Below are 12,432 nucleotides of genomic sequence, written 5' to 3'. Positions count from 1 at the left end.
ATGAGAGATAGATTGATAGATAGATAGATAGATAGATAGATAGATAGATAGATAGATAGATAGATAGATAGATAGATAGATAGATAGATAGATAGGAGATAGATAGGAGATAGATAGATAGGAGATAGATAGATAGATAGATAGATAGATAGATAGATAGGAGATAGATAGATAGATAGATAGATAGAGATAGATAGATAGATAGATAGATAGATAGATAGATAGATAGATAGATAGGAGATAGATAGGAGATAGATAGGAGATAGATAGGAGATAGATATATAGATGGATATGAGATGGATGGATAGATAGATAGATAGATAGATAGATAGATAGATAGATAGATAGATAGATAGATAGATAGATAGATAGGAGATAGATAGATAGGAGATAGATAGATAGAAGATAGATAGATGATAGATAGATAGATAGGAGATAGATAGATATAGATAGGAGATAGATAGATAGATAGATAGGAAATAGATAGGAGATAGATAGATAGATAGATAGATATGAGATAGATAGATGATAGATAGATAGATAGGAGATAGATAGATATGAGATAGATATGAGATAGATAGATATGAGATAGATATGAGAGATAGATAGATAGATAGATATGAGATAGATAGATATGAGAGATAGATTGATAGATAGATAGATAGATAGATATGAGATAGATAGATATTAGATAGATATGAGATAGATAGGAAATAGATACATAGATAGATAGACAGATAGATAGATAGATAAATGGATAGATAGATATGAGAGAGATAGATATAAGATAGATATGAGCTAGATAGATAGATAGGAGATAGATAGACAGACAGATAGATACACAGGAGTTACCTTTACTTCTAACTTTCTCTTTAAATAGCAGGCTTATAACCTTACTATATGGCCTTCTAGTACTATTTGATAAGCAATAATCTGCTGGGCCGTTGAGCACACTCTAACCATAAGCTAGTACACACTATAATCACAGACAAGCAGAGCTCAGAACCCTGAAGGTTTGTAGCACCAGGCCACTATTAGTATAACTCTAGTGGTTACACGTGGTATTAGATCAAGCACAATCAGCTAAATAACATTATCTCCTAGCAGTCTATAGACAATCATTATGGGGATTGATTAGCCACACAGGCAGTCAATGTGGTGGTTAATGTAAACCCCATATAAAGGTTCAGATAGATCTTACTTATAGCTCCCTTGGTCAATAAGACAACATGACACGAAGTATATTGTGATGCACGATTCAAGAGCATAAAAGGCTGATTGAGTGAAATGATTCAGACCGGCTGGTGATAGATCTAAATCAAGGCTTCATTCTTTGTTTTCTCATTCTAACTCCAATATAAGGTTATAAATGTCACTTCCTGATGATCCGCCTCATTGGCGAGGAAACGCGTTGAAGTTTCACAAAACCGAATAGGATGCACATACATGTACCTACCTTCATAACTCAATAAAAGATGGAACATAAATGAACTCCAGATACTAATCCTCATGAGACAAGTGCATCAACACTAACTGAAAGCTGTAAATGATGCCGGCGCCACCAGGCCTCATAGAGGAACAGTAAAAGGGTTTTATACTCATCCAAATCATCCTACAACCAGTGGGACGGCGTTACCCATCAGATCACAACAAGTAGTACCACTGGTAGGCTCCCCCATTGTCTCCCCATTAGAGGGGTAACCTGGTCCTGATTTAGTCCCCTATAAAGGGCTTTATTTATATGTTGTTTGTTTTTGTTGGTGCGCCCCCACATGGCGGGATTTTAATATTTGGAAATAAAATCTAGTTTTAATGTAAAAATAGTCTAGACTGTGAGAGGACACAAGCATATTTGGGTGCGCTATATTTGCACGCAATAAGCAGAGAATAGAAGCCATTGATTTTTATGCGTTCTTTCAATTTTTCCATATTTTGTGGGTTCATATTGATTGCACGAAAAAAATGGCATGCTCTTCTTTTCTGCACATTTGTGCACCAAAGGTCCCCATAGAAGTCAATGGGGGGGGGGGGGGGGGTGCACAAATGAGCATGCAGTACGCAAGGAGATTTCTACTGGAAATAAGGAGGATGGAACAATACCTCTGCAGCGCCACCTATTGGATGGCAGCAGTCCTTCAGATCAATGCATGGCCTTATAAGTCTCCTCACTCACCTTCTTGGTGCTCTCTCTAAGGAGTGATGCTACCCTTACTGATTCAGCTGGAAAAGAGCACATCTGGAACTAATTTGCCATTACAAGCGGTGTGTCTTGTTTGCCATTTGCAAATGAACATGCCCCTGGGTGGAAAAGGTGCAGTTAATTACGCTGATAGGCATGCAAAAAAGCATAGTTTGTTCCACAAATGCGCATAAACTCGTGTGAAGGAGCCCTTATAGGCGCACATGGTAGGTCCGTGCTCAGATACAAATTTACGCTGCGGCTGCATGTTACCCTGTTAGTTCACAGGGCGCCATTCGTTCACTTTTGTCTCTGGCGTTTGTCACAAAAATTGCACTGAATGATGTTTATTATTGATCTCTTTTCAGAAAATGCAAATGGTTCCTCTCCCTGAGAAAGCCTACGGGAGCTTCTTTGAGGGCGACTGCTACATCATCCTATTTGTAAGTACTCAATGGACAACATTCATAGCAATGGACAACATTTTGGGCCAGCATTTTCTATGCTGGTGTAAGTAAACTGCTCTCAAGCCTCTTAATACATTTGTGATATCCGACCGCACCTCCGTATGTCAGATAGAAACCTATGGCAGCTACAGGCTGGCATAGGTTTCAGCTACAATTTAAAAAAAATTCAATGCATTTGCGCATTTGAGCTGATTTTTGTAGGAAGCAGACAGCTCTGTTCCCATTACAGTGTTCAGGTTTGGTATTGCAGGCAGAACTCCAATTAAAGTAAATGCCTGTAATACCAAGCCTGGCCACTGCAGTGGGAACAGAGATGTCTGCTTCCTGCAGGAATCAGCTGTACTGTTGTATCTTGTCTCCAAAAGAAGAATGGGTGGAGACAAGCTGCATGCCCACAAGCAATGCCCACAACTTGATTGGCTGGGATAGAGAATGGGTTTCCATTATGTCCCCTCCCCACCTTGTCGTGCCACTGACCCCACGGCCTCTCTCCTTTGTGCCCTTACCAGCTTCTGCACTAGACTGCGCCAGAGCAGGGACGGGAGAAGAAGGCAGAGCGCCGGGGGCAGTGACACTCTCCCTTATCCTCTTCCGGGCTCCTGCGCTGTCAGTCTCCTCGGTGCTGTCACATATTGAAAGCATTATGCGACGCCGGCAAGGAGACTGACAGTGGGTGATCGACTTTGCCAGAGCAAGGATGGAAGAAGGCAGAGCGCCGGGGGCAGTGACAGCGGGGGAATGTAGCGGAGGGGAGGGTAATTACAGCGCTGAAGCAGGCAAGGAAGGTCGTCTTGGGAAGGATCACTGCGGACCTACAAGCTTACTGTGGTGCCGGCTTGAGGGGTTGCCACCCAGGAATATTGACGGCGGGGGAATGCAATGGATGAGGAGGAGGATGGGGGACTTACACCGCCGAAGCTGGAGGGGAGGAAGTTTGCTGGGGGAATTATGACAGTGGATCTAGGAGCACAGACCAGCACATTCTCTGGCCCAGCCAATTAAGTTGTGGGCATACAGCTCGTCTCCACCCATTCTTCTGGTGGAGGCAAGATACAATAGTGCCCGAATCAGCTTGGTGCATGAACACATTAGTGAAGCAAACAGCTTCAACAGCAGGAATTCTGCCAGTATACTATTGATGGCTTATCCTAGAGTTAGGCCATCACTAGTGTACAACTGGCCAACCCCCTTAAGCCAGATTCTAGCGTAAATTATAGTAAATCTGAAAGGACACACAGCGAAGACCACTAATACCAGGCCACACACAGTTTTTTAAATAGTGTGCATGCCTACCATAAAAGTCTAAAAAGTCAAAATTTTGGCACTTGCCAGAATTGCGACTTTTAAATCTTTTACACTGGACCACGTTTTCAGAAATTGGTAGAAATACGTCATGTAGCCCATCAGATTTACTGATGCATGAACTAGGTTGTGGCTGCTGTAGATTTCTAACTGATACATTGAGGTTCTGCCAGATGGGTCAAATGTATTAAAAGCCTTCCACCTCCTACAGTTGTTGCTCTTAGCACGGTACATAGTTTACTTAGACCTGAGTAAGAAGCATTGGTATTAGTAAATATGCCGTAGTCTGTCTGTCTATCTATCTATCTCCTATCTATCTATGTTTCATATCTATCTTTCTATCTATCTCATATCTATCTATCTATCTATCTCATATCTATCTATCTATCTATCTCCTATTTATCTATCTCCCATTTATCTTTCTATCTCCTATCTATCTATCTATCTCACATCTTTCTATTTATTTATCTATTTATCTATCTATCTGTCTATCTCATATCTATCTATCTATCTATCTATCTATCTATCTATCTATCTATCTATCTATCTCCTATCTATCTATCTATCTATCTATCTATCTATCTATCTATCTATCTATCTCCTATCTATCTATCTATCTATCTATCTATCTATCTATCTATCTATCTATCTCACATCTATCTTTCTATTTATCTATCTATTTTTCTATCTATCTATCTCACATCTATCTATCTATCTATCTATCTATCTATCTCACATCTATCTATCTCTTATCTATCTATCTATCTATCTATCTCATATCTATCTATCTATCTCCTATCTATCTATCTATCTATCTATCTATCTATCTATCTATCTATCTCCTATTTATCTTTCTATCTCCTATCTATCTATCTATCTCACATCTATCTTTCTATTTATTTATCTATCTATCTATGTATCTCATATCTATCTATCTATCTATCTCCTATCTATCTATCTCACATCTATCTTTCTATTTATCTATCTATCTATCTATCTATCTATCTATCTCACATCTATCTATCTCACATCTATCTATCTCTTAGCTATCTATTTATCTATCTCTTAGCTATCTATTTATCTATCTCCTATCTATCTATCTATCTATCTATCTATCTATCTATCTACCTATCTATCTATCTATCTCCTATCTATCTATCTCCTATCTATCTATCTATCTCCTATCTATCTATCTATCTATCTATCTCATATCTATCTATCTCATATCTATCTTTCTATCTATACTCACATCTCTATCTATCTATCTATCTATCTATCTATCTACCTCATATCTATCTATCTATCTATACTCACATCTCTATCTATCTATCTATCTTATATCTATCTATACTCACATCTCTATCTATCTCATATCTATCTATCTCATATCTATCTATCTATCTATCTCATATCTATCTATCTATCTATCTCATATCTATCTATCTATCTCATATCTATCTATCTATCTATCTATCTATCTATCTATCTATCTATCTAACTAACTAACTAACTAACTAACTATCTAACTAACTAACTATCTATCTATCTCCTATCTATCTATCTATCTATCTATCTATCTATCTATCTATCTATCTATCTATCTATCTATCTATCTATCTATCTATCTCATGTCAACATCACAGCTAATTGTAATGAGACTAATGAGAACATCTATGGGATCCTCCATTCAGCGGACCCCTTCAGGCAGTCTGTACAGGGGACAGGTGTTTTACCGTGCGTGGGATTTACACATGGAAACTCCCGAATCCCCACAGCTGCTGTTCTCTCCCAACGCCGCTCAAGCTGCATAATTCAGAAATGCATAAAAAATTGTATTAAAGATTGTATTGGGCGGCTGACGCCTCCACATCACCCCCTGGTGGACAGCAGTATCCTTGCAGCTAGTTTTTACCTTTTCAGTATTTAATTTGTTCTTGTTTCTCTCGCTCTTTCACGATTTCCTTGGACCTGGTTTTCCTCACACATGACATACAACTCCTTCCTCACCCATGATTGAAGTCTGATACATTTTTTGTAGAAAACTTTTTCAACCATCTGACAAAAACCTGCTAGTAGACGGTAGCTATCTGTGATTATAGTAAATGAAGATTTGTACTGCTGACTCTCATATTATCTCTTCTCCAGGTGTTTGTGATATTGCAGCATTCCAGAAAATAGGCATGAGCTGCAATACCAAACACACCATGAACAAAAGAGGGGCGCTGTTTCTGGAAAAGACTATCAGACCTCTTCTTCTAATCTCATACAGCCTCTTTACACTTTATTTGCATTCGCCCGGAAGAGCTGACAATCATTTTTGCAATGTAGTTTCATTAAAAATTTTGCACCCTTTGTCTTCTGAAGCTTCTACATATCATGAAACATGTAATAAAAAACTGCAGACTGAGTCTCAGTGGGAGATCCGTCAGTGAGGCCGGACTGCCGGCTTAGTTTCCCTCTGCCCTCTCCTCTCCTGCACCGTCTTTTTAACATTTGCCCTCAGATGAGCGCATATTAGCTCCGCATTTAGCCGTGTTTTGTGGACCGTCATACGGCGCTAACCTTTTTCACGGCCCTTTTTTTAAATACAGAAGGGCCTATTTTTTGCCTCTCAAGTTGTATTTTTTCTACAAACCAGTATTTTCCCAATGGAAATTAAAATATACAGAGGCAAAAACAGATGAAATACTGATGACATGCGGATGTAATGTAATCGGTAACATGTCTGTAATATACATCTGAATTACGGACCTATTACAATACGCTCATCTGAAACCGGCCTTAAACTTAATCCATGGCGCCACAAACCCTGCACAGGGCAACACTGGTTAGGGGTCCTTTCTCTAAATTGCCCTCCATCTCCCCTCCTGTATCCGGCCATTATAGGGTTAGGCTGGGAGCCAAGGTTGCCCTTCTCTAGGCGGGTTCTCCTCATTAGTAGGGTTACAGCGGGGATTGCCAGGGGTCAGCCTTTACTCACTTGCTAGTTCTGCCCCTTCTTTGTGCTATATAATAATATTTCCCGTATCCTACATTCAGTGACAATATCCCTCTAACAGAGTATTTACCCCCGGTGAGATACGATTAATACCTCTGTGGTTTAGCTGGGTTACAGATATCCTTATTGTTTCCTTTTGTGATTTCACAGCCTGAAATTATGATTGCCCCGCGGCTTATATGGATGCAGACACAGCGGGCCCCGTGCATGAAGAGAATACGGGCTGCTTGGTTTCCAGCTGCTAATCCAATGGTGGAGCGATTCCATCAATAAAAGTTTGGGCTCCGGCACACCAGCGAGGGTGATATCGGCATGGGATTGACGCCCCGATATCGCTCTCCCAATCCTCCTGAAGCCCTGGATGCCAGGCGTTTCTGCAGAGAAAAAGCCTCCCATCCCAGCAGGGATGAAGGAATCTCCTGCTGGTGCTGCTATGGCAGCAGCGGCAGCCCCATTGAGATCAATGGGAGATGATCGCGACCCTCTGCCACTGCTGGGACAGCAGTGGCAGGGGGACTCCCCATGATGAGGATTTTCCGGGAAGGGCCTTGAAATATAAACCCTACCCCAGAAATAATCCCTAACTGTAGAAAAAAAATTTTTTAATACATGCCTTAGACATGCTGTAACCTCCAGCGTGTCTTATAGCAGGTCCCCGACACTCTTCTTCAGCTTCTCTTCTGGCCGGGGATTGAAAAATCCCCGCCTCCTGAAAGCGCTGCCACTGAGCGCTGTGAATAATCAGAGGAAGCGCTCAGCTGTCATTCATTGAATAGCTGAGCGCTGCCATTGATTGATCACAGCGTTCAGCCAATCAGAGGCAGTGCTTTCAGGAGGCGGGGATTTTTCAATCCCCAGCCAGAAGAGAAGCTGAAGAGTGCTGGGGACCTGCTAGAATATGCGCCAGAGATGACAGCGCTTCTACGATGATGTGTTATTATTATTATTTTTTTTTTTACAGTTAGGGATTATTTTTCGGGGGAGGGCTTATATTTTAAGACCGGTCACCCTTCCCCCCCCGAAAATCCTCGCCGTTGGGAGTCCCGTTCCACAGCTATCACAGCACTGGCAGAGGATTGCGATAATCTTGCATTGATTTCAATTGGGCCGGTGCTGCTGCCGCCACCCCAATTGGAAGCAATGGGCGAGATTGCAAAAAGAATGGACATACTGCGATTTTATTTTCACGCTGCATCGCGCAGGTAAATGGAGCCATTGGCTTCATAATTGTGCGATTTCTTGCAGCCTCGAAGCGCTGGGAAATCATGCTATTTCATCGCCAGTGTGCAGGCGCCCTTAGACTAGTGCCGTTGTGAGATTACTAATTGTAGACAGGATCCCAACGCCCCGTGTTCTTCTCCTCCACAGATTAAGCAATCTTCCAGCGGTATATCCAGCGATCTGCACTACTGGATAGGGAAGGACTCTACTCAGGACGAACAAGCAGCTGCTGCACTTTACACAACCCAGATGGACGAGGCTCTAGGGGGCAGTCCAATACAACACCGCGAGGTGCAGGGGCACGAATCAGCCACCTTCAAAAGCTACTTCAAGCATGGTGTTATGTAAGTGGGATTATGTCTGATATTTTATCTGTAGGTCTGACTATACGGCTGTGGCCCTTATTAATATATCTATGTGGCTGTGGCCCTTATCAATAGGTCTGACTATACGGCTGTGGCCCTTATCAATAGGTCTGACTATACGGCTGTGGCCCTTATCAATAGGTCTGACTATACGGCTGTGGCCCTTATCAATAGGTCTGACTATACGGCTGTGGCCCTTATCAATAGGTCTGACTATACGGCTGTGGCCCTTATCAATAGGTCTGAATATAAGGCTGAGGCCCTTATCAATAGGTCTGACTATATGGCTGTGGCCCTTATTAATATGTCTATGTGGCTGTGGCCCTAACAAATAGGTCTGAATATAAGGCTGTGGCCCTTATGAATAGGTCTGACTATACGGCTGTGGCCCTTATCAATAGGTCTGACTATACGGCTGTGGCCCTTATCAATATGTCTATGTGGCTGTGGCCCTTATCAATAGGTCTGACTATACGGCTGTGGCCCTTATCAATAGGTCTGACTATACGGCTGTGGCCCTTATGAATAGGTCTGACTATACAGCTGTGGCCCTTATCAATAGGTCTGACTATATGGCTGTGGCCCTTATCAATATGTCTATGTGGCTGTGGCCCTAACGAATAGGTCTGAATATAAGGCTGAGGCCCTTATGAATAGGTCTGACTATACGGCTGTGGCCCTTATCAATATGTCTATGTGGCTGTGGCCCTTACGAATAGGTCTGAATATAAGACTGTGGCCCTTATGAATAGGCCTGACTATATGGCTGTGGCCCTTATGAATAGGTCTGACTATACGGCTGTGGCCCTTATCAATATGTCTATGTGGCTGTGGCCCTTATTAATAGGTCTGACTATACGGCTGTGGCCCTTATCAATATGTCTATGTGGCTGTGGCCCTAACGAATAGGTCTGAATATAAGGCTGTGGCCCTTATGAATAGGTCTGACTATACGGCTGTGGCCCTTATCAATATGTCTATGTGGCTGTGGCCCTTATCAATAGGTCTGACTATACTACTGTGGCCCTTATTAATAGGTCTGACTATACGGCTATGACCCTTATCAATATGTCTATGTGGCTGTGGCCCTTACGAATAGGTCATAATATAAGGTTGTGGCCCTTATGAATAGGTCTGACTATACAGCTGTGGCCCTTATCAATATGTCTATGTGGCTGTGGCCCTTATCAATAGGTCTGACTATATGGCTGTGGCCCTTATGAATATGTCTGACTATACAGCTGTGGCCCTTATCAATATGTCTATGTGGCTGTGGCCCTTATCAATAGGTCTGACTATATGGCTGTGGCCCTTATGAATAGGTCTGACTATACGGCTGTGGCCCTTATCAATATGTCTATGTGGCTGTGGCCCTAATGAATAGGTCTGAATATACGGCTGTGGCCCTTATCAATAGGTTTGAATATAAAGGCCCATTTAGATGGGACGAGCGTCGGGCAAACGATGCCCAACACTCATCCCTGCAAATACTGTCCCATGCTGTTGCACAGGCGCGAGTACAGCGGGGAGGCTGGAGGAGATTTCTCTCCTCGCTCTCCCCCGCCCCTCTCCATTGACATCACATAGTGGCCGTTCAGTACTGAACGTCTGCTATTTACACTGAGCGATCAGCGTTCAGCTCTTCGTCGAGCGCCGTATGCAGCATAATCGATGGACGACGACAGATCGCTGTGTGGACAAGCTCTTGAAATGTATTGTTTTGAAAATATGAAATTTTGATGTGGATATTTAGGCATCAAGGGGTTAATCCGCAGATCAATGGTTTTCCTCTTTTTTCTGAGGTTTCTGTTTTCTCTCTCACACCAGATACAAGAAAGGAGGAGTCGCCTCAGGATTTAAACATGTAGAGACGAACATGTACAACATACGTCGCTTGCTTCATGTGAAGGGGAGGAAGCATGTGTCGGCCACAGAGGTGGGTGCAGCGCGGCCTGAAGTCTCGTGATTGGATATGGAGACTGGAATATGGAAGGGTTAATGCTGGGTACTAAGAAAGTCTGGTGACCTAAGCTGCAATACCAGACACAACCTGTACACTGGTGCAGCGCTGTTGACAATAGTGTCATAGGCTGCCATACGTCTTAGATAAGACGGTCCATACAACTTAGATAAAGCTGGACATACAACTTAGGGTCCAATTAGATCAGACGATTCTCGTTTGAACGATCGAGCGAGTGATGTCACCGCTAATTCTTTACACTCGTGGAGTCTCTTTAGATAGGGAAATACATTGTTGGCTTGTTCAAATGAGACTCATTTAGTATAGGTGAATGAGAGGGACTGAACAATTGCTGTTTAAACCGAATGATAAGTAAACGAGCCAACGATGATTTTTATGCCTGCTTAAAAGGAACGACAAATGAAAAGCGATCAATTCCGCTTACTGTGAATGGAGGCGGGTGAACAATCCCCGGCCCGCTCCGCTCCATGCCGGCAGCGGCTTCAGTGATGCCAGCAATACTCGCTCCTGTGTTAACAGCATAGGCCAAGCATCACTGATACATCGTTTGTCCAACAGCTCGTCCCGTGTAAATGGGCCATAAGACTGGTCACACAACTTTGATAAGGTTGGCCATACGTCTTACATAGGTCTGCCTATACATCTTAAGGCCAATTTACACACAACGATTATCGCTCAGAATTTGTTCAAGCTAATTAATTTGTGCAATAATCGTTACGTGGAAACACAAAGCCATCGTGCACCATGCGTTCATTTATCGTTTATCGCTAGGTTTCATCCTGCATAAAAATAGTCGTTAGCTTGTTTGCTTTTCGCTTCGTTTAAATGGCATTCCTTCAGTCTTTGAAAGACTGAATAACTGGAGGGGAGGGGTGATTGTTTGCCTTGCATGAACACAATGACTACTTGTTTACTCATATCAGCAGCAGACAATGCTTTATCATCACACTAATTAAAATCCTGCAGGCCTGAGATTCCTCGTATAAACACACGCACACCTGAGTAACATATACAGTGTTTACTTTAGCTAATGAGGGAAATAGAGAGGATTTCTAACGATTCTGTACAGTTAAACACTCAGCATTTCTATGCAAAACAGCTGTTAATTCGTTCAGTCGTTTGTTCGCTTAAACAATAATTGTTGTGTGTAAATGGGGCTTGAAGGAATTCTTCTGAAAGGTATCTCATCCGTCTTTCTCATAGACATGCCTGCTTGGCTTATCTCTCAAGAACAAAAGAACTGGGTAGTTCATTTTCAACCGCCCGATTCTTATCTCCCCTTGACATTTGTTATCGAAGGAGAACATTAATTGATTATCTGGTCCTACTGTCATTGGCAGGTCCATCCAATCTGGATCTGATGATGTGTTTGGCTACCCTAAGACATAGATGATAGGACAATAAGATGCTAAGATGATGGCCTTCGGTTCTTCCAAAGCATTGTATAGTGTATTTCTCTTGTGACAGTGAAGGGACACCACTCAGTCACTGGAAATGTCTTCTCCCTTTTTCCAGTCTGATGGTGCCTATTTTCTAGACCAACTTTTCTTAGAAATGCCCTTGGATTGCAGGACGGATTAGACTCACTAAGCTGTACGGTGATGAGCAGGTCCTGGACTCCATTCTATACTTCTATTAAACAGGGCATTGGTGTGACAGATGCTCGTGGTGTTTTAGGGTAGGGGTCTTAGAATGTACACCAACCCTTAGCCCCTGAAGGTCAGCACAATGGCTGTTAGAAGGCAAATTGGTTATTTGTTTCCTCACTGTTGCCTCTTCCCTCATATATCTCATTTGTTTTATGAAAAAGGCTACTTTGGCCACTTGTTTTCCCATGCATTATGTAGCTATCCCCCCAGTATATATAAGTGGGCCTCTTTTTCCTCAGATAGTCATGTAATCTCAGTTCTGACCAGCTC

General features: G+C 42.3%; 1 protein-coding gene across 1 annotated transcript in view; it reads left to right on the top strand.

The window, feature by feature from the left end:
• VILL (villin like) overlaps positions 1-12,432 on the top strand; it is a 97,268-nt gene that overhangs the window by 36,287 nt on the left and 48,549 nt on the right. Inside the window, exons 3-5 of the mRNA XM_066585445.1 lie at positions 2,548-2,622; positions 8,315-8,511; positions 10,360-10,468. Of these exons, the coding sequence (XP_066441542.1) occupies positions 2,548-2,622; positions 8,315-8,511; positions 10,360-10,468 (381 nt within the window). The remainder of the gene's footprint in view (positions 1-2,547; positions 2,623-8,314; positions 8,512-10,359; positions 10,469-12,432) is intronic.

The sequence above is a fragment of the Eleutherodactylus coqui genome, chromosome 12, assembly GCF_035609145.1.
Source record: "Eleutherodactylus coqui strain aEleCoq1 chromosome 12, aEleCoq1.hap1, whole genome shotgun sequence".
NCBI classification, from domain to species: domain Eukaryota; kingdom Metazoa; phylum Chordata; class Amphibia; order Anura; family Eleutherodactylidae; genus Eleutherodactylus; species Eleutherodactylus coqui.
The sequence above is the reverse complement of the archived record's forward strand: the minus strand, read 5'-3'. Positions and strand labels throughout refer to the sequence as shown.